The 24,366-nt window shown below is 37.3% G+C and overlaps 1 protein-coding gene across 2 annotated transcripts; it reads left to right on the forward strand.

Annotated features, from left to right (window-relative positions):
• The first annotated feature begins 9,618 nt into the window (after positions 1-9,618).
• Positions 9,619-12,055, forward strand: LOC141812682 (pentatricopeptide repeat-containing protein At2g13600-like). Of its 2 annotated transcripts, XM_074700697.1 has the most exons (2): positions 9,619-11,050; positions 11,240-12,055. In XM_074700697.1, exons 1-2 carry the CDS (start codon positions 9,619-9,621, stop codon positions 11,593-11,595), a joined length of 1,788 nt encoding a protein of 595 aa, XP_074556798.1. In that variant the 3' UTR covers positions 11,596-12,055. The 2 variants fall into 2 exon arrangements, with proteins under 2 accessions (XP_074556798.1, XP_074556797.1); XM_074700696.1 differs by having other exon boundaries at positions 9,619-12,055.
• The last annotated feature ends 12,311 nt before the right edge of the window (positions 12,056-24,366 follow it).

Raw genomic sequence — 24,366 nt, forward strand, 5'->3', positions numbered from 1 at the left:
ATCACTTACCAAAAGGAGTGTTGGAGGCAACTAAGATTTGGCTTAGACTGACTTATTAGAGCACTCCATCATCTATTAACATGCCCTAGTCATAGACACGACCATGCAACACTTTAATAGCTCTGTTATATCCAATTAACCTCTTGTACCTACCTACGATGGGACAAGGAGGAAGGGATGCAATCCAAGCAGTTGGAATACACAAAGGTTGGGGAGGCTTCACAAAAAAGAAAGTTTTTTTTTCAACCCTTGTTGGAACTAGGACACTTGCTAAAAAATAAAATGGCTAGGAGAGTCATAAAATAGAAGATGCTCGGCTCAAACATTTTTAGTTGGAAGTAGTGGAATAGATAAGCCAATCGGTGGAGCTTAAAATGGTAAAAGATGATGTAAAACTCGATTAGGAAATAGATCAAGTTGGGACTCAACTAAGTGATGGGCAGGGAAAAGTAGATGAATATATCATGGAGGAAGGGGTGTAAGGGAAATCATAAGATGACAAATCATTATCTGATGAACAATGTCAGAGTGCCCTTGGGTGCTCAATGAACTTGGTGAGTGGGTTGGGCTAAAGTTGGTGATCCAAGGGCAGTTTAACCTCCTCTCAGAGAGTCACCTAGTCAACCTGGATGCTTCAAGATTGCAACATCTTAAACTAGGGAATCATAGGAGATTGGGAAGTGGAAGGGACACCAATTAAGCCAACATGTTTGGGCTTCTGGGGCATATTGACAAAAAATAACAAAGTAGGGTGGATGTTGTTAGTAGTAGCCCTAGAACCAATTATGTAATGATTAACTAGGGGCTTTTACATCATATTCTATTATTAATAAAGACAAGGTTTTTGGTTATTATACTTACTTTATGTTTGTGCCAAATAACTAAATATAATAATGTCCTTGGGTAGCTAGTTATAATTTACATCATATCGATTGTTTGAGTCGATAGTGAGATGATATAGAGAACACTACTCTTAATCATTCCTAGTCAAGCATTAATATTCAGAGACAATATTAATGCATTGAAACTAGCATGTAGGTCAACTGGATGACTTGATCTCATAAGTCATGGATATGAGATACGAGTTGACATATGAGTATACATTAGAAAATGTATACTAAATTGATCCGCAATGAGAAAGTTTTTTGGATCGTTATATGAGCGTCATAAACTTCTCATATGACTATTAGTATGAATAGTCCATAGACCTGAAGTCACTATGACTCCCTATATAAGAAGTTATATACTTTGGTGTCGTCAAATGTCACCCGTAACAGGATGAACTATAAAGGCGATCACTGGGTATGTAACAAATTATACGGAGGGATATGAGTGATGTAGATGGGATCTATCCCTCCAATATAACGAGAGTGATATATTGCGGCCTCTTGATAGAGCAGGATCACAAAATGCATGGTCATACTTAAATGAGTTAATATGAGATATTGAGCTCATATGCTTGAGTGAGTCTACTTGAAAATCAAGAAACACAAATATTGATAAGAGGATGACACAGTATATATCTCATTGATCAATCTAGATATCGAGAATAGAAAGACATGGTCATATATTATCATAGTCATGAAGGTTATGTCGGATATTGACATTCTTGTCACTTGGATAGCAATGATGCATTGCTAGATGTCACTCATTGCTTATGTTTCTAAAATAGATTTTAAAGACATTGCCAATGTTACGAGAACCTATTGGGTCACACACAAATAACATTCTATTTTAGAGATGAGTTCATTTTAGTTTGACTAAAAGAACAATAAAAGCTCATTAGATGACCAAGACTTGAGTTAAATTCAAGTTGGTTGAATTTGAGTTAGACTCAAATTAAACTAAGTTGATGAATGAAGTTTGATTCATCATGCATGATTAATGTGGATTAATTATGCATTGAAGAGATGAGGTTATCATGCATGATTAATAAGGATTAATCATGAATTGATGAGGGAATACCAAAAGCCTAAAAACTTTTGATATTCATGACTTGAGTATAAAAGAGTTTTTTCTTCCCAAAAATCATGTTGGATGTTCATCTTCTTGCCCCCTCTTCTTCTTGGCTGAACACACCACCAAAGGATTGGTAGCACAACTAAAATTACCTCCAAAAGTGAGTGTTCGTGTGGATACACATAGAGATACAAATACTTGAACGTGCAAGAGATCCGACAAACTTTAGACGAGCGGGATAAGCGAAGAACATGCTCCAAAGGTATACCCTATTAGATAGGATTTTGTAGATATAAACTTGTATGTTTTTTTTTCGCATGGATCGCTCAAGGGATCCTTTTTCCGCTGCGATTTATCGTTTATCACATAGGATTTCCTACAAATGTCTTATACACAAAAGGGAGCAAGGAGGAGAGAAGCAAGTCGACATATGAATCAAATAGGCATGATGATGGTAGGCCCTTGTTGTGTGCAAACTGCAAGTACACGGTTGTCGTTAATAAAATATTATCCACTAAAACTGTTAAACCAAGTACTAATCTGAATCTTGAAGTAGACTATTTAAATGGTTTAAAATCAAGAGAATCGTGTGTTAAAGAAAATGAACTAAGAAAGCAAGAAGAGTTTGTGGGAAAAAACTAATTTAGAAAGTAACTTTAGGACTTCAGTTTCGCCACTATGATCATTGATACATTAAATATAATTTACTCTCTTACCTCAGTGTTGATATGCATGAAAGTGATCTATCCCAAGGTACCAGATATCTTATATGCATGCAAGTAGTCTATCCTGAGATACCGATATAGACTTTTAGAATAATACCAACGTGCTTACCCAAATACAATGTCTACTTTCAAGGTGACCTTACTAGAGCTTTTTTAGGGAGGCTCCTATCATAATGCCACACTATCCTCTAAGTGTCAACCCCTACTTTATGATGTTGAATCAGGGTCAATCCATTAAGCTTTGTGATAACCAATGATGGCCTCATGAGGTTTTGGGTTATTCGTGAACAACCTCTCACGTCTCAGTCTTTATGGATTGGAGATTTGGATTCACCTTTTAGTCCTTTCTCGCGTCTCATGGGATATGAAGATGCATGGTTAGTGTCAAAATCATGTATGTACGATAAAGTCAGATTATGGATAAACACATCATATAACAAGAAAGATAAATAAATATAAAAGACGAATGCCAATAATGCATCGAACTACTCTCTCATCATAGAATCTAGAGTACTACTCCATGGAGATAGAGTTATAACCGAAAGACAAAGAAGAAGATATCTTACAACTCAAAACTAAAAGAGAAGAGAAGAGGAAGTTTAGTCATGTTGTTGCTGGTGTCTTCGAAAAAAATTTTAAGCTCTAGGATAGACAAAAACATTGATGGCACCTTGGAACGACTCTCTTAGGGTTCCCTATCTTGGAAAAACACCTTCTCTTCATATCATGAGCCTTCTAGGGCTATTTATAAACCCCAAAATGATTAAATATGCCAAAACTTTCCAAATTTATCAAGGCATCGCTCACGAGTCATGATCATAATGGAAATCATGGCTTGGCCATGACAAATTATGGCTACAAAGATAGGGCCCCATCATGGCCATGCCCTGTGGCATGATTAGGCCATGACAGGCTCTAGATATGGATCACGACGGTGCCAGTGTAGGTGTGATGGGTTCTAGAAACTTGGTGCTTGGCTAGGGGGCATGACCTACCCATGAAAGCTGCTAGAGGATAAGTTACCGCTTCATATACGCCTAACTTCCACTGGAGGAATGCCGACATCATGGATGCAACCAGAGCGTATTCCTTGCTATAAACTATTGTTCCAAGGCTCTTTGGCTTTAATAATGCTCTAGTTTCACATCCTATCAACAAAAAAGTAGAAAGAGCAGTCTCCAAACTAAAAGAATGAAAAACAATGTAAAAGAGATGAAAACATATAAAATATGCTTATGCCATATAATAGAATATATGTAGAATAGTACAAAAAAACTATATATGAAACACACACACTAGGAATATTATTTTTGGTGGATTGATCACATGCATTGCTATGACCTTAGGATGTGATTTGCATGGACTTGAGGAAATTAAAGGTAGGCCGAGGATTGATTTGAAAGCTTATTTAACAATGAAGATGATTGTTAGAGAGCATCTTAATACACGTAGATGACTTAGATTGAACCCCAAAATTAAAAGTTTTGATTGAACCCCATTGATGGACCTAGATGACTTAAATTTCTGAAATTTTATCATAAGATGGGAGAGGTTAGTATGTAGAAGGTGTATATGGTGTCCAATTTTGATCTTAATACACGTAGATGAAATTATGGTTGTGTGCCAACTAGCATAGAATGTGGTGCTAATTTTTGAATACCAGTAGGTCTTCATAAACCAACACCGCAGTATTGATTCTGATCACACACTGTGGTGCTGATTTTCAAAGACCAACACTACAGTAAAGTTTCAAATCATTTTGAGCACTAGGATTTCTGAAATTTTGCCATGAGATGGGAGATGTTAATGTGTAGAAGGTGGTGTCCAATCTTGATCTTAATACATGTAGGTGAAGTTATGGTCACGTGCCAAATAGTACACACTATAGCCTTGTCTGAGGGAAGCTTTGAGACATATCTATTCAAGTAGGTAATTTGAGATAACAATGCATCTAAATGTTAGTTCATTGCTTGAAAGAAAGTGTAACACTTGCAACAATTCAGATAAAATCAGTGTTTGAAGTTCATTTGAGACAACAACTTAAAATAACATGTCAAATCATTATCACTAATTTATAGATAATCTAAATGCTACTTTATCTCTTCCATTCAACTTAGTTAATTTTTCAGACTGTGAAAGTTTTCTCTCTGAATTTGAACTTGATAATAAACCTAAAGCTGCACATTGTCTTTCATTTGCACTCGATGTAACGGAAGTGGATGCATATTTTGTATTCAAGTGTGCCTAAAAAACTCTTTTTGACTTCTCTCTATTCTTAAAAGACTGGTATATAACACCCTTAAAGCCATTAACTTTACTAGATGCTTCTGCTTACGTCTCATAAATACCTGATTCACGTCCAACAAAGATAACATATATTTTTCCCTATATTAAAAATAACATTTAGAATCTTGTATAAACAAAAGGTTAGAACTTAATGTTGGGATCTCTTATGCGAAAAATAACAATATGCGCAGTGAAAAATATGATCCCTTCTAATGATCCATTCAAAAATTCACACAAAGTTCAATTAAGAGATATACATTTGTTGCGTGCCCTTAGCATATCCTGCTAGTCCTTGGTTCGTCGGATCTCTGCACGATTAGAATGGTTGTGCCTCTAATCGTATCCACACAAACACGATCTCAATCTCGGAGATGAACCACCTTAGTTTTGCTAGCAACTTGAAATTGTTCACAAGACAAAAGGACCAAAAATACACCTTGTATGTTTCGGCCAAGAAGAAGGAGAGGAGGAAGAAGAGGGATGATGAGCACTCTATCAATTTCAAAATTACAAGAAGCCTTTTTGTATTCATCCAATGAATACATAGGGTCTTTTCCCCTTAAGCTTTTCCTCCTCTTAATGCTCATAAATCACAATGAATACCAAAAACTATTGGTATTCTTTTTGGCTCTTCATCTTCTATTCATCCAATGAATAGAATGTCTCTGCCCTTCCTCTTTAATAATGTTTCATTAACCCTTTTAATGAACATTATCCATTATTAAGTGGTTGAGTCTAATCTAAATTAGTCTAACTCTAATTAGACTTAATCCCATAATCTAATTGGATTCATTACTTAATTAATCCAATTTTAGATCACATTTTAGTTAAATTAAAATCAACTTATATCTGAAACATCGTGTTCTTTATGTGTGACCTAATAGATTCTCGTAACGTTGGTAATGTATCTAAACTATAAATAATAAGCGACATCTAGCAATGCATTATTACTACCTAAGTGACGAGAAAGTCGAGATCCGACCTAATTTTTCCGTGTCTATTACAATGTATGACTTTGTCATTCTATTCTCGATATCAAGATTGATCAATGAGGCATAGATCGTGTCATCCTTTTATCAATCTTTGTGTTTCTTGATCCCGAGTAAACTCACTCAAGAAAATAAGCTCAATATCTCATATTCACTCATTTGAGCATGACCATGCATTCTAGTAGTTCTTACTCGATTAAGGGGCCCATAGATATCACTCCCGTCATATGGAAGAGATATATCCTATCTACATCACTCACATCCCTCCGTATAATTTATTACATACCTGGTGATCGACTTTATAGTCCACCCTATTACGAGTGACGTTTGACGATAGCAAAATATACAACTCCTTATGTAGGAAATCGTAGTGACTTTAGGTCTAAGGACTATTCATATCAATAGTCACTATGAGAAAGTTTATGATACTCATATAACGATCCATAAAATTTTTTTATGGCAGGTCAATTCAGTATATATTCTCCAATATATACCTATGTGTCAACGTGATATCCTATATCCATGACTTATAAGATCAAGTCATCAATTGACCTACACGCTAGTCTCAACGCATTAATATTATCCTTGTATATTAATGTTTGACTAGAAATAATTAAGAGTAGTGTTCTTTATATCATCTCACTATTAATTCAACTAATTGATATGATATATATTAAAACCTACTATCCAAGGACATTATTATACTTATTCATTTGACACAAACATGAAGTAAATACAATAACCAAAACTTTACCTTTATTAATAAAATATGATACAAAAAGTGTTTTAGTCAATCATCCTATGATTGACTCTAGGACTAACACTAATAACAATGAAATGACTTATCATTTTTTGATATAAAGAAATGTTGTTTTGTAAGTTTTTGCAAATTGTACAACTAAAAGAATAGAAGTTAGTAAAAGGAAAACTTATTTACATTGTAGTTTCTCCAATGACAGTCACATTCATATGAAAGCATAACAATGTGAGTTTCTTTAAATCTTACCACTAAGTAAGTCCACCAAATTTATTATCAGATAATATGGACATTATCTGCACAAAGTTAGTTATGTAGATCACATCATGCAAGTAATTGCAAAAAAAAAAAAAAAAAGTGAAAAGAATTTAATTTTCATTTGATGCGATCCTTATTTATTTCCTTAGTTATTTTTTACCATGGAATGGAAGGGATCACATCATACAAACCATGTCTTCAACTAATCTAAGCCTTATTACTTAGCAGAAGCTAATGACTATTGAAACCAACAACAATCTCCCTGTTCTATTAAAGTAACACTTTTCATGATTTAACTATAATAGCTTCTGCAGATTAGTCACAACCTTCACCACATTGCGTAATCAGCAAGATATGAAGAGGTAAATTGATTGTGTTATCGTGGAGCATCTATGGGTTCTCCAAATGCGAAGGGTCATTTGCGGAATTATCAAGTGAAGAAGGATAGAGTTTATGAGTAGGAGTCTAAATTTTCTCCAAAAGCTAAACCACTTTTAGATTGTGCTCAATCCCTTTTCTTCAGTAAGGAGGAATTTGCCACCTCAGCAGCTCTACACGATTGACCCCACGATCATCTGTGAAAAGGTAAATTGAGAAGCTGTAGTTAGCTACAATGGAGGAGGGCATTGTCTATGCTTCATCGAGATTCGACTCTTATCTACTTTAACAAATCTGTTCCATCGTAACTAACTCATCATTATGCCCCGGATCGGCCCCACACGATGGCAGATGTGAGGAGGTGCTCACCCTTGCCATTTTCTCAAACTATAATAATCTAGGATGAGATAGAACATTAATCATCAAAGATCATGATATAGGACATGAACTATTTTAGTTCAAAGTCTACAGGTGCAAATGCTTGAACTAACTGCACAATTCAAAGTCTACAGGTGCAATGATATAAAACAAGTCGAGAGAAAAATAAAATAATATTTGATAATTCAGACTTTTCAATGCAAGGACGGACAATGAAATTAATGCAAAACAACTTATGATTAAGTGATACACCTTACTACACCAATAGAAATCATCTATCACTTAACCATTCTACATAATGAAACAAGGATTCAAATGCATAAGAAAGATAATGAGGCGTAAGCATGAGTTAGAAAATTAGGAGAAAATAAATCAAAAGTTCATTAAGGTACCTTCATTGATGACTTTACTTCTCAGATGAGTTTAGGCCCCTCTTCTTCCTAAATCCAACAATTGAAAAGAACATAAAGAATAACAAGAAAAAAAAGTTGTGTGGAGTCACGGACGAAAAGTCGTGTAAGATATCATTAGGGGTGTTTGGTGGTGAGGGCAAGAGGCGAGAGGACGTCAGACAATGAGGGGTGTCTGGCGATGAGGGCATCTCTAGCAAGGGCGGCGAGGGTGAAAGGCGAGAGAATGAAGGATTTTGTCGCGAAAGAAAACCTTAGTTGTACAGTAGGAAGCGATGACTTGGGCAATGAAGATAAAAGAAATAAAAAAAAACATGCGTAGCAGGACCACGGTGACCATCGCAGACAAGTTATGAATGAAGAATCGCGTAGGATATCGAGTATTGTATCAAAAAAAGCATTATATCGTCGAGAGTGAAAAATTACGTGAAACCAACTTCAGTTTTTTGATTTATCTCCAAACACATATGGTCGTGGGACCGACCGTCACAAAGATCTGATTGTACTCTGGCCGTGAAGTCTAAGGGAAAATTGGCTGCTTATCAAAAAATAATCTTATATCTTTTGCATAAGAGAGTGAAAAATTAGACAATACCCTCCTTCATTATGATTTGTAGGGCTGTTTTAAAATTCCACGATGTCCTAAACTAATTTTTTTTATAATTTTAATATATTTTTTTAAAATATAAAATTTTTTTCATCCTTTTTCATTTAGATTTGGGACCAACAACGGATTTAATTTTTTTTAAAAATAGAATATTAATTTAAAAATAAATTTTTATATAAAATTTAGTTTCTAACTTTTTATATGTAAAATTATTAATTAAATTTTTATATTTAAATTTTATTAATAATTTTTTTAATTGATAAAATTGTTAAATTATTTAATCTTTCTTGAATACATATTATTGATCTGCTTAGTTCTTCGGGGAAGAAAATGAAGATATAAAATAAAACGAAAGAAAAGAAAATTACTTGTATTGATATATAAATAGAATTTTATATTTATATAATAGTATAATGATTATAATTAATATAAAATTAATTAGTCATATCGTTATTTTTACCTGAGATGATACATCAAATATCAATTCAGCCATGTATTAATTCTCATGTATGCAATAACTTCTCATGCATGTAGGTGTGCAGGCGTGAGTAGTGCATCAAATGCATGAGTGGCATCAAATTCTCTTGCATAGTCATGTAGACACGATGTGACCCTGCAGAATTCGAAGTACTGCGATCTCATGATATGAATATACTGTTTGATTGATATAAAAAAATTTCATTAAAATAAATTTATTTTTAATAATAATGGGCCCTAATAAAAGTTAAAAACGATTCTATGTGTGTAACGATCATATAGTTAACAGAGTTGTAGAAGAAGAAAGTGAAAAATACAAAATGAAACAGCTCGTCGACCCTCAAACCCGAGACAAATGTTAAAAGACTCGAAGAGCATTGGTTGGACGGGATGAATGAGTTCCTGTTGCGCGCAGTTGTTCAAGCACGGTTTTCCACTCCGCTGGCGAACAACCACAACCTGCTCCCTCTTCGTCCGTTGGTACGCTTCCCGTCCCTTCACCACCCCGCTACCCTTCGCCGTCGCCCTCTCCTCCGCCGCCCGCGCCGCCGCCGCCCGCGACGACCTCCCCCTCGTCGAATCCATCCATGCTGCCGCAGTCGTCAACGGACTCCACTACCACGTCGTCGTCGCCACTTCCATCCTCGACGCCTACTCTAAATGCGGCGACTTGTCTTCCTCCCGCAAGGTGTTCGATGCAATGCCGCACAGAAACGCGGTCTCTTGGAACGCCCTAATCGCCGGGTACACGAACGCGGGGATGGGCATCTCTGCGCTGGAGTTGTTCGTCAGAATGAAATCCAATGAGTTGGCGGTTGCCGTCAATGAGTACACGGTGTCGAGTTGTGTGACCGCGAGTGCCGGCATCAGCGACGCAGTCTCTGGTGCACAGATACATGGCTACGCTGTGAAGTTGGGGTTCGAGGAAGACCACGCCGTCGCTAGTTCCTTAGCCAATATGTACTTCAGGTGCGGGCATGTCGAAAGTGCGAGGAAAGCCATGAAAGGAAGGGAAAACGACTGTTTGCGATCCAAATTCATGATGATTAATGGCTATGTTGTCAATGGAAGGTACTTTGATGCTCTTGATTTCGTTGTTAGAAATGCCTTGCAGAATCTTGCCGTAATCGTGATGATAGATTTTAGTATCCTCATCTCCATCTTAACAATCTGCGCTCAAATTCGATTGCTCAGAGTAGGGAAGCAGGTTCATGCTCTGATCATCACACTTGGAACTAATAAATTTGGATCATCAAATTATAGTGCCAATGCTGTTCTGTGGAGTGCGCTAATTAATATGTATTGCAAGTGTTCCAGGGTCACGGAAGCTCGATATGTGTTTGACAGATTGCATCATAAGCATGCTTCTTGCTGGAACTCATTGATTACAGGGCATATTCACAATGGGTTGCTAGAAGAAGCACGTCAATTCTTCGATAACATGCAGAATAAGGATGTGATCACATGGACAGCAATGATATCTGGTTATGTGCAAAATGGATTGCCACAAGAGGGGCTCAGATTGATGGCAAACTTGCAAAACGGTGGTGGTGGGTTGTTACACGGTAACACCTCCACTTTTGCAGTTGCATTGGATGCTTGTAGTTGCCTTGCAGCATTAGCTTGCGGCAAGCAAATTCATGCTCAAGCTGTGCGAACAGGAGCTCAATTTGGTCTTAATTCTGTGGTCCTAGAAACAGCTCTCATTGACATGTACTCCAAGTCAGGCAACTTAAAGTATGCACGAATAATATTTGACCAAATGGGAAAGAAGAACAAAGTATCATGGACTTCAATGATCAATGGCTATGCAGTTCATGGATCAGGTATGGAAGCTATCAATATTTTCAATAAAATGATAGGATTGGGGCTAGAACCGAATGAGGTTACTTTTGTAGCTGCTTTAACTGCTTGTAGTCGGTGTGGTCTGGTAGATGAAGCAACACATTATTTCAAGTTAATGAGTGAAAAATATGGAATTCTTCCAACTAAAGACCATTTTACATGCATAGTAGATTTGTTAGGCCGAGCAGGGAAACTTACAGAAGTTTGGATGCTGCTAGAGGAGCTAAAGGCTACAAGAAAAAACTGTGAGAAGGCCAGCAGCTGGGACGATGTTGAACATGCTTCCTTATGGGGTGCATTGCTCGCAGGATGCTCTGTTCATGGGGAACTGGATTTGGGTAGGAAAGTGGCTAATAAAATGCTTGAGAGCAAGCAACAAATTTCCGGGTCATATATTGCACTTTCTAACCTTTATGCAGCTTCAGGTTGGTGGGATGAAGTTTATAGAGTCAGAGAGGAGTGGGTGAAGGAAGGTGTTCTCATGGAGCCAGGACAAAGCAAAATCCAAAATGTTGCTCTTATATAAGATGCTCAATTGTCATGCTTGCTTAACATTGGGGTAGTAGTTATTGCCTGGGCAAACTTTGTCACTAAACACAGAATCGAACAGCAAAACTTCAATGTTTTTGGAAGCATTCTTCAAATGCAGTTGCTTAATCAGCAATCAAGTTCTTCATCCAAGCATTTATGTAACACTGTATTTTGGAACCAAGTGATCTCATGTTGGGTATGCAGAATGGTCTATGAGAGAGACTCAAGTGTTGTGACAATGTCAAACTAAAGTCACTTAACATTTGAGCATCGACAAAGTACTGTTGAAGAAAGTTTATACAGCTTACTTGTGAGATTTGGCATGCATCTGGCATATGCTTCAGTGAGATTTCTTCAAGAAAAGCTTCAGTGGGACTCACGTTTAGTGAAAGGTTGAGAATATATATGCAGAATATGCCAAACTATACAACTTCCTTCATTGGTTATCTCCCCCATGTATCGATAATTTATTATTATTATTATTGCAATATAATATAATATTCAACACCAATGATGAGTTATGACCATTATTCACTTGTTCATTTGTTCAGCCAAAACAAGATGCTAATTATTACATTTGCATGAATAATTTGCCAATTCTACATGAAGTGTTCATGTAATACTGGTAAATGAAGGTTGAAGGGGCTAGCACATTAGTACATAGTAATAGTAGTTATGCATTGTCAAAATGAAGAACCATTAGCTTCCTGTTATAAATTGGAAGTGCCTAGTAAACTCAAATCGCTTGCTATGTAACCTTAGACAAATTCTATGATGTAACTAGTGTAAAGCAAATGCATGACTTAGTGGAGAGACACAATAATTTGAATGAATAAATCTAAAGTCAAGGAGAGTAGGATATAAATTCTTAATGTGTTCAAATTATAACATTCTAGTGTCCATTTAACATGATGTCAATTTTATTTTGCTTGGCCCTTCAAATGCTTTAAGGACTCATGGTCCATGTAAATGATTAATTCCTACAAGTAATAGTGACATATTTTTAAGGTATTTATCAAAGCATATATCTCCTTGTCATATGTAGGATAGTTCAATATTTGAAAGCTGAGTTTTTTTCCCCATTGAAATCCAATAGTCTTGTTTTAAGGATTTTGGTTAGAGGTGCTTACAATGGTGTTAAAATTCTTAACAAATCTTTGATAGAAGCTAGCCAACCCATAGATGCTACGAACCTCCGTGATGGTTTTTGGTGTAGACCATTCTTGTACAGCTTTAACCTCCTCTCCATCTACTTCTATCCCCTTAGCACTAACAGTATATCCAAGTAAAGCAATCTGATTAGTGTAGAATGAACATTTGGAAAAGTTAACATACAACTTTTAGTTCCTTAAAATGAGCAGAAACTCTTGTTTCTTGCAGATGATTAGTATATTCAACCATGTTTTTGCTGTAGTTAAGATATTATCAAAATAAACAACGATAAACCTCGCTATAAATGTACGTAAGACATGGTTCATTAACTTCATGAATGTGCCAAGTGCGTTAGTTAACCAAATGTCATAATCAACCATTTATATGACCATACTTGATTTTGAAGGTTGTTTTCCATTCATCTCTTTCACTCATTTGGATTGATGATAACCCGATTTAAATCAATCATAGAAAAGATACAAGAGCCATACAATTCATATAACATGTTATCTAGTCTAGGAAGGGAATGACAATACTTTACAAAGATTTTGTTTATAGCCTTGCAATTGATGCACATCGTCTTAGTTTTGTCCATGTTAGACACGAGCAAAAAAGGGTAAAGATATTGAACATCACCAAGCAAAGAAGAGCTAAGTCAGTTAGCGTCCATCCAAGATAAGTCTCATTATGCAAAAGTACAATTATCAATTATTGAGAAAAATAAGGCTCTCTCGTACCCTCCCTTTCTCTTGCATAGAACTCTCTTTTATCTTCTCATTCTCTTCTTTTTCTTTCTCAATCTCTTTTTTTCTCTCCTTTCATTTTATTCTTTTGCTCACGCTCCTTTTGCTCATTGTTTTTTATCCCTCCATGTGTGTGTGTGTGTGTTTAGCATTCCAAAGACCTATAATTGCTATAGACTAAAGGGTAGGAGTATGTCATATTGGAAGGTGATTTGGAGGCCTTGGATATTATCGTTCATTCATATTGTGGTTAAGGGCAAAGGGTGGATTTGTCACTCAAGCCCCCATCACCGGTCTTTGTGAGCTTTGCAATATGGAAATGGAAACTTTAGAGCAATATTTAATTTTCAAGTGTGAGACCAACAGCTTTGTATAAGAGTATATCAAAAGTTGCATGAAAGTCACACATGGATTGACAATCTTGAACAATGCGCTAAAGTGGCTATAGAAAAAAAGCCCGAGGGACAACATAGCAAAATCGAGCCAAGAAGGTGGCCCTAACATGAACAATGAATCAACTATAGAGCACCCACGATAAAAAAAAGATATTTGAAGGTGTGTATACGCCTCTGGTTTACATCATACATATGAATAAAGTATGTTATGGGTTAGTCTACCTTGATCAAGAAAATCAAGATCTAATCTAATTGACGGTGACATGTCAGATGAAATGTCCGACCCCACGGCCATCTTAGCTCAGTTCGGTGCTTGACCTTGCAACTAGCTCGGCTTAGCACTTAGTTCAGTTCCACACCCGACTCCAAGACCAACTCTGCAATCAACTCGGATAGGCGCCTGACCAAGTTCTCCACGCTCGGGCTCTAAGTCCGAGCTCTACGAGCTGAGCTCCCCGCTCTAGCTTGGCTCCATGCTCAATCAACTCCGTGGTTGACTTGACACTCAACCAACTTTGTGGCCGGCTCGACACTTGACTGACTTGGCGCCTTATTGACCTCATGACCTACTAAGTTCTCAACTGGCTTTGCTCCTGATTGACCTCATGGTCTCTCAGATAAAGGTAGACTCCTCAATCAGCTCAGTCTTATCGAGTTCGTACTTCCACCTAATAGTAGGTCACCTACCCTACTAATATAGCATGGTCTTGGATTGTACAAGCCTGGGTGATGGAACCTCTAACTACCTCAATGACGTGATGTTATCTTTACTTTCGATGTGACACCACCTTACCGTCGATAGGATGTTTCTTCTGATAACTCCATATAATAACCCCACTTTTTGCAGGCGCAGATACGGGCACACACATACTCACACAGTTAATCTTCTCTTTTTAGTGCATCTCCTTTTTCTCCATCGTCGACGGAAAAACTGACTTGGGCGTCGAAGTGGCTGAGACAAGGCATCCCTGACTTCCATTCTAACCCTTCTTTCTCTTTGAAGCTCTACAGGAATGCTGCCTCCTTCCTTTTGCTGGTCGTGGGTTGTAGGTGACTTTGTCAACCCATAAGCCAGATGTCTGGTGACTCATCCAGAGGCGATCTCAAGCAGGAACAAAGTGTAAGTGTACAAGATGTTATTTGTATTATTTCATGATGGTTAGATCATGTTGGTGTAGGAAGCATCAGATAATCAAATTTGTATTTTGATAATGATAAAGGATTCAAAGTTAAGATTATGTTATGGACAGATGAGCTAATTTGAGTGTGCAGGTAGCACAGAAAGTTCTACTAGAAAGTTAGGTAAGGTAAAATCTTAACTGGAGGCTAGGCAAGGAAGTCCTAATCAGTAGGATTGAGCAAGGAAGACTTGGTAGATCAAGAACACCAAGCGGGGAGTTTAGGTAGGTCAGTGGACTGAACGTCTATTAGGTCGATAGGTCAACGAGAATCGGACATTGAAAGGAAAGTCTTGAGGGTCAGAGGATCAGATGTTGAGTAGGAAGTCTAAATAAGTCTGGACGACTTGATATTTGGCAAACAGGTAAAATCTCCTAAGAGTAGGTGATGGTGCGTTCCTTCGAAGGGAATAAACAGTAGGTGTCGGTCTGACTTAAGATTTCACTGAAAATCTAAAAGTCAAGATCAAACAATTGTAAAACTGTCAAGACTTAATTTCTTGTATTATGCTTGTATTTCTCTAACTCTGTGATGCAGGAAAGTAAGCTTAAAGAAAAACTAGAAAAGAAGATTTCAGGCGCTCCTATTGGATCTGGGCACTAAGATAGTTTAGGCGCCCCAATCGACTCCTGGTGCCCAGACAACATTTCTTTGGGTCAACAAGGCAGATAAGGTGGCAAGTACTGATTGACCAAGACATCTCAGTTTGTAAGCGCTCGGAGAAGGATAAGACGCAGCAAAGCCAAGTCTGATCCTATAATCGCCATGTTAGCATTCTAAGTGTCCAGAAGGGATCTAGGCAGGGACGGATCCAGAAATTAGAAGTGGACTGTGTTGACTTTAAATATGGGAAGGATGAATTAAACATTAAAATATAATAAAAAAAAACTATTAATTTTTCTTTGATACCAAATGATAGATTATAAATATTTATGTAATTTTTTAAAAATTAGATTAGAGCCCAAAATAGCCCAACCTTATATAAATTTTTAAAAATTAGATTAAAACTCAAAATAATTTATATTAAATAATAATACAATGAGAGAGTCTCGAACTGGCGACCTCAGGAATAACTCATTGAGCGCTAGCCAACTGCACCACTATCCTATTCACAAATATTTAAAATAAATTAATGATAAATTAATTCATAGGGCTGGGCTACAGCCCACAATAGCCCCTACTTAGATCCGTCTCTGGATCTAGGTACCCGGAGATGACTAAGTTAGCGATTACAATAGATCAGATAGACCATGGTGGGGGCGTCTGGAATAGTCCACATAAGCACCCTCGAACAGAAGCCTCAGTATGATGTTCACGGCTATTCTACAAATACTATTCAAGTGTTCCATGCTCCGGATACGCTGGTACGACGCCAAGACGCTACACCAACATTGTGCTCAAGTTCTGAATCATTGTCGGTAAAATTATAGTGTCGTTTTTGCTTTTATACTCTAGGAACGGTAAACGTGTTATTGTTCTTTATTTTTATAAAAGATGAGACTCTTTCTCATTGTGAGAAAGAGTCTATTAGTAGATTGTCCATCGGAAGCAATTAGAGATTGTGAACCAAGTAAAAATAAATTTGTCTTTTATTTTTGAGTTCTTATTTTTTACTTTCTGTTGTGTACTTAAAGTATTCAAAATAAAATTTTAAAAACCAGTGAAAAAGCAAAGTGCGTTATTCATTTCCCCTCCCCTCTAGAACTCTAAACGATCCTATAGATCATATTTGAACAAAGGATTGCAGAGGATGACATTGCAGAGGAAATGTAATTAGTTGATGTGATGATGTTGATTTGTAATAGTACTAGTAAAATTTGGTAGGATTTGTATTCCAATTTAATGAAAAAAAAATTACATATACTAAATAAAAAAAGCAATAGTCTCATGTTTGAACATTGTATTATTTATTTATTTATTATCATTTTATCATTTATTCATACTGTGGTGAAGGGCAAAGAGTATAAGTCTCTTACTTGGCACCACATTCCAATAGATAATCGATCTATGTGAGATTTACGATATAAAAATGAAAACTTTGGAGCACCTACTTTTGAAAAAAATGTGAGATCAACAACTTTGTATGAGAGCATATTAGAGGTTTGATGAGCATCACATTTAAAATGATGACCTTGAACACTGCGCTAAAATGGTTGTAGGAAGATGCCCGAGAAACAACATGGTGAAATTGAACAAAGAATGTGTTGTTAGCTTACATAGTGTGTCAACTATTGAGCGTTTGCTATAAAAAGATATTTGAATACATGTATACATCTCATATGGTTAAAGGCCAAGTATAATTAAAGGATATTATTAGCTTTATATCTTGATCTTTAAATCATATTTAAATAAACAATAGTAGGAGATGACATGCAAGAAATATAATTAGTTGATGTGATCATGGATGAAGTCAAAAATTTCATATTGAGAGAGGGACGAAAGATGTATGTTGATGTTGATGGTCAAGCCATCAATCAATGAACGATTCAACGTGTGCGACCTCAAGAAGGATCTCGTTGAAGAAGGAGAAGGGAACCTAAAACACACTTTAACAAGAGGTTAGACTTATACCGAGGAGTCTCGGTAAGCCACTTCGATGCTTAAGTTAGGATCCCGACAAAAAGGAGATGAGTTCCCAAGAAAAAGAGGAGAAGAAAGGTAATCCAAAAGAGAGAGAGAGCCCTCACCTAAACCTTCTTTTGGGGTTTATATAACCGCCCCCTCTACTGGTACACCGACTAGAGTGGCTTTATTATGGGATCATGCGAGGAGATCACGTCCGTTGATTATTTTCATTGTTTTAGCATTATGTGCAGAAAAGAGGGTATTTGAGAGGACCATATCTGACAACCTTGTAACAATCTTTTCATTCTTCTATTGTCATGCGTCTCAGGAATATGCATGTGCAGAAAAGAGTATCTCTGAAGGGACCAAATTTGATAACCTCGTAACCACCCTTTTATTCTTGTATTGTTGTGTGTCTCAAGAATATTCGTAGTCCTTGTTCACTGGCCCATAGTCAGGATATGGAAAGGGTTTATGACTGAGATGACATCTGAGGCCGAGACGACGTCTAAGACTAAGATGACGTCTTAGACTAAGACGGCGTAGGCCGAGACTATATTTGAGACCGAGAGGGCATCTCAAGTCGAGATAGAGTCTGAGACTGAGATGACGTCTAAGGCTGAGACAATGTCTAAGACTAGGAAGATGTCTGAGGCTGAGACGGCGTTTGAGACTGAGATGGTATTTAAGGCTGATGGTGTCTAAGGCCAAGATGACATTTGAGACTGAGATGGTATCTGAGACTGAGACAACGTTTGAAACTAAGATAGTGTCTGAGGTCGAGATCACATAGATCGAGACGACATCTGAGACTGAGATGGTGTCAAGCCAAGACGGCGTCTGAGATTGAGATGACGTCTGAGGCTGAGATAGTGCATGGTCTCACCCAAGCTTCACCTGGTGGAGTCATATCCCCTAGGGTCGTGTTGACTCACACTTCCAGGTCAACACTAACCTTGACCATCACTTGACTCTTGACTATCAGCACGTGGCTTGTCCGGGAGGAGGTCACATCACACATTGTGCCTACATCACAAGCCCATCCTTCAAGTCTAGTCAAAGGAGGCGTAGTTCGACTGACTGGATCATGCGGAACGGTTTAGCCTTGCATCTTAAAATACCCATTGGATGGATTCATGCGCGGTGTGCACACACGCGACGAGCACATCCCTTTAGCGCTGATGCGTGATGCCGCATTAATGATGAGGAGAGATATGGGACCGCAACACTACAAATGTTGTATCACATTCGACGGAGAGAGTGTGCTAGTGCCAATACGATTTCTTCATCCAACAGTAGCGCTTAAGTCCGTTTTGTTAGTACTAATGGAATCAAAATATCTCCACAATGGTATGATATTGTCCACTTTGGGCCTAAGCCCTCATGACTTTGTTCTTGGGCTCTCCCCAAAAGGTCTCATACCAATGGAGATACTTTCCATCCTTTTAACCCAATGATCTTTTCCATGTACTTTAGATGTGGGACTATGTTTGCACCATTGCAACCCAACACGTTTGACGAACTGCTGTGTTTCTTTGTATCTTGTACTCACAGATTGTTAATGATGACAATTGAGTGACTCCTTGATCTTTTCTCTACCCGATCCAACAACGGATAGAAAAGCCACACGATTTATCGGTCTGAAAGCCCCACTGTGGCCCCTATATATTAGGTTAATGAGAGAGGCATTGTCATGTCATTTTGCATTCCTTAGCCTCCAGTGTGTCCGTCCACCGTCGTCTTCGCCTTCGTCTTCTTCCTTGCATCCAGCACCTTCGTAAATCCCCCGTGTCTTCCCTTCTTTGCCCCTTTTTCATCCATGGCTAGTACTGATGTAGTAGATAGATGGCACGAATCCCAATGGTCTTCCCTCACCTAGGCCGCCATTGCGCGCCTCCGAGCGATCTTCGATATCCCCTTAGACCATGACCTTAGGATCCCTATGTCGGAGCACCGGCCACATAACCCAGCCACCGGATACATTACTTGTTTCGAAGGCCAGCTGTCCGGTGGGTTGAGGTTTCCTATCCACCCTTTCATCCAAGAGCTAACCCACTACTTTCAAGTTTCTTTATCCCAATTGGTCTCAAACTCTTACCGTCTAATTTACAGTGCGGTCATCCTATTCAAACTTTACCAAATCCCCCTCGATCCGACTACCTTCCACTACTTTTTCTATCTCTGACAAACTGAGCTCGGAGTCTTCTATTTCGTAGGCAAATTGCGGAGTACTTTTCTGGGTGATTTCCCCTCCTCCCACAAAGGTTTGAAGAGCCGATTCTTCTTTGTAAAACCCCCGCAACCCTACACTTGGTCGAGCCCTTGGTTAGATGACCTTTCGACCTCCCCTTCCTTAGGTGACTACAGATCAAAGCTCACATATTCAGAGACCACCGCCATCCTGTCCGAGCTGAAATTCAATGTCAGTTTGCTGGCAAAGAATGAGACCCTGCTATACCGAGTAGGGTTTAGCCCCATCGTCGCACAGCTGGATATCCCCCTAAGTAAGGTCTATCTTGTTTTCTTTCTTACTTTCGACAGACTAACTTTTTTATTTTTTGCAGAAAGAGCCAAATATAGCGCTTCCATAAGTAAGAAACTAAAATGGAAATTGACCTCAATAGAGGACCTCTTGGCACCTGAAGAGACGACGGAAGAATGCTCGGACCGATAGAGTCTGTTGCTCCTACCAAAGTAGTCGTGGTATCAAAGAAATGATCGGCTCTACGACCCTCTTCAGCAGGTACACAAAAGCCTATTCGTAAAGAGGCTCAGGGGCTTTCCTTAGAGATTAGGGCTACAAAGAAATGCTCGCGGGAGTCAGAGGTCCAAATCTTGGAGGACCGGAGCTCTAGGAGCAGATCCACTAAAAGAGCCATTAGTGAAACCACACGGTCTCCCCAGTCTGTGATGGGAACCCCCTTGAAATTCCGTTCCGTTGAATTCTTGCCAGACAAAAATTTTTAAGAAACAGAATCTTATCAAGTAGCCCTCATATTCGATCAACTAGGTGCTTGATCGATGCATTAAGATCATTGGGCTCTTGTGTTGGTATTCAGGATCCATACAAAGAAAAACAAAAATAACTATGCAGCGGAATGAAGTAGTTGTACCTTTCTTCTTTGTAAGTTGTGTAGATGATTGTACATTGAAGACCTCTTGATCTTCTGCTGTATTCCTCTCCTCTTTTTGGACGTTGTGTGGGCAACGATCTACCAAGATGACTCCACCAAATTCCTTCTTCTTCTAATCCGATGGAAACAAGAGAAGGGAGAACCTATGGTAGAGGCACCACCTTCTCTCTCTTCTTCTCTTCCTCTCCTCTTCCTCTCCTCTTCTAGCCGCCACCTTCCTTTCCTCTTCTTCCTTCTTTGGGCGCCGACCTTAGGGAGAACCAAGGGGCGCTGGCCCTAAGGAAGAATCAAGGTTAGGGCGCCGGCCCTAGGAGAAGGGAAGAACACTATAAGGGCGCCGACCCTAGAGTAAAGAGGGAGATGTGAAAGGAGAAGTGGCCGACCCTAACACAAGGAGTTGTGTGGCCGGCCCTAGCATAAGGAGAGGGAGGGGTTTTAGAAGAATAAGAATTGTCTATTTTTAGCCTCCCCATCTCCTCTCCTTTTATAGCTTTGCCATCATAGAAAATTTAGAAAGAATCTAACTAACTTTTCTTGATAAGATTTAGTTAGAAAAAATCTAATAAAATCCGTGGATAAGATTTGTCAGTTTTCTTAATAAATTCTCCTCTCCTTTTATAGCTTTGCCATCTTTAGAAAATTTAGAAAGAATCTAACAAATTTTTCTTATCCAGATTTAGTTAGAAAAAATCTAATAAAATCTCTAGATAAGATTTTGTTAGTTTTCTTAATAAATTTTCTTAACTAAATTTTGTTATTTTCTTAACAAAACCTCTTAATAAAATTTGTTAATTTCTTAACAAAATTCCTTTATTAAGTTTTGTTATTTCTAACAAAATTTCTTAACAAAATTTCTATGAAAAAATCATATCAAAATTTTGTTTACAATTTAGAAGAAATAGAATTCTTAACAGAATTTCATAACAGAAATTCTTAACAGAATTTCTTAACAGAATTTTTCATAGAAAAATTCTTAACAGAATTTTTCACAAGAAAAATTTTTAACAGAATTTCCTACCCGAAACTCTTACAGAATTCTCTTAGGTGGATTCGAGGCTTTATCCAGAGGCTACAGCAGGGACCTAGAGGAGGAATTGGTTTTGGCCTCCTGATGGGCTTGGGCTTCCTGTGTTCTCCCTGAACACCCAACTCAAGTCCATCAATAATAACCCATACCACTAAAGGGTTATTATTGAACTACCGCACCAATCTCATATTATAATATGAGCTTTTCTTATCATGAGTGCATTAATCTCCCTGTGTTTAAGATATCGTATGTCCGTCAATTAATTGAATTACTGACAACTCAATTAATTAACTTCTGAATCCAAGAGTAGTACCACTCAACCTTATTATCATGCGGAACTAAGTCCACCTGCAGGATTTACATGATAATCCTTATGAGCTCCTCAAGGGGACATCATCAGCCTAAATATTAGGACACAGTTTCCTTCTATAATCAACAACACACCATATACATAACATTATCTCCCAACTCATCGGGCCTCTTGATTTAACGAGATAAATCTCACCCTTTGATGAATCAAAGAAATACATACTAAGTATATGTGCTTGTTATTATATCGGGATTAAGAGCATGCACATCCATAATAACTGAGGTCTAGTTCGATTATATAGTCAGTATAAATTGAACGACCTCAAACGGTCCTGCTCAATACACACAAAGTGTACTAGTGTAATTTAATAGTCAAGATAAACTAATACCAATTACACTACAACCACTCCAATGGTTTGTCCCTATCCATCTTGGTTGTGAGCTACTATTTATAATTTTTGACCTTGCCAATTGGTGACGAATTTGGCAACGAATTTATTTTCGTCGTCAACTTTACTATCATCCTTTCAACCCATAAATGCCTATTTTTTACAAATCTTGAATATTATTTCCTTTACCAATAACGTATATATCGATCAGTATACAACCAGTTAGAAACTTCATTTATTATTTACGAACATTAATTCAAAAAAGATAACACAATTCATCTGGTGTCTATTTCTTAACTATCTTGACAAATGAAATAAGGAGCTGAAATGTGAAATTTGGTAATGTTATACTATTTTTTTAAAAATATGTTACTTTATTTGGCAACTTTGTTATGATGTCTTTATAATGGATTAGTTTAAAAATATAAGAGAATTCATTTTAACCACAAACAACGGCGGATAATTTTTAGTCAAAATTAGCAACAAAAATAATTTTCGTTGCTAAAGTCGTTGCTAATTTGCAACGAACTAAATTTCGTCGCAAATTCAGCAACGAAACAGTTTTTCATTGCTAAATTTGTCACAAATTTAGCAACGAATGACTTTTTTGTTGCTAAATTTGTCGCAAACTTGACTATACATTTCTCCATCTATCCTTATAACATGATAAGTATTCAAAACAGTTTCTGAGTTATGATCATCATTTAATCCAAACATCCGCGAAATCTCCTGAAATCGATTCATATCCAAAAATAACTTCACAATTAACAAACATAATCTATAAATAGGATTGAAGCTTTTGGAGATCTGAATCCAAGATTAGTATGCAATCATTCTTTTCCTATATATATCGGCCAAAATAAATATTAAAACCATGTATGAATATAATTCTCATTTCAACGAACTGCCTACAACATGAAAGGAAATGAAAAAATATAAAGAAATGCATTTTGGCGATCAACAAGATATTTATTAAAAATTGTCGACATTTTGGCGACGAATTTGGCAACGAAAATCAATTTCATCGCCAATTAGCAACGAAAATGAAGTTCGTCGCAAATTGGCGACGAAATATTTCGTCCCCAAATAGCGACGAATTTGGCGACGAATATGTATTCGTCGCCAAATGTCGACTAAGCTACCCAATCATATTTAAAATATATTTTTCATTATTTTTTAACGAATCTTGGCTATCATCTCCTCTACTAATAGCGTATATATCGTTCAGTATATAACCAGTTAGATTTTCTGTCTTATATAGCAAAATAGGCTAAGATGTGTCAATACGTCATTCGTTGGATTATAGCACTCGACTGACCCCAACCTCTTCAGAAAAAATAATTAATAAAATCTGGTACGACATTGTAAAAGAAAAAGGTTGTCCATGTGTGTATGTGTTATTCCATTTAATATCAGTTATAAATTAAGATATATATTGAGGTTTATAATGGGGAAAAATAGTCAAACTTTGCAACGAACTTAATTTTGTCGCTAAAATCGTCGCCAATCAACAACGAATCACAAATTCATCGTCAATTGGCGACGAATTGCTTTTCGTCGCTGATTGGCGATGAATTTGTGATTCGTCGCTAATTTATTATATTTAGCGATGAAAAATTTCTTTGTCGCCAATCTGCAACGAACTTTTTATTTGTTGGAAATATTACGATGAATTTTGCAACGAAAATAATTTTTGCAACGAATTTTACGACGAAAATATTTCGTTGCTATTTTGGCAACAAATTATTTTTCGTTGCTAATTTCGACACAAATTTGCAACGAATATTTCTTTCATTGCAAAATTAGTTGCAAATTTACAACGAATTTTTTTCGTTGCAAAATTTCGTTGCTAAAACAGTGTTTTTTTGTAGTG

Source organism: Curcuma longa, chromosome 19 (genome assembly GCF_044706935.1).
Source record: "Curcuma longa cultivar G26 ecotype Majalengka, Jawa Barat chromosome 19, ITB_CL_G26_1.1, whole genome shotgun sequence".
In the NCBI taxonomy this organism is placed as follows: Eukaryota; Viridiplantae; Streptophyta; class Magnoliopsida; order Zingiberales; family Zingiberaceae; genus Curcuma; species Curcuma longa.

Excerpts from the sequence above, each read along its gene's own strand:
- LOC141812682 (XM_074700696.1), top strand. The coding sequence starts at position 9,619 with ATGAGTTCCTGTTGCGCGCAGTTGTTCAAGCACGGTTTTCCACTCCGC.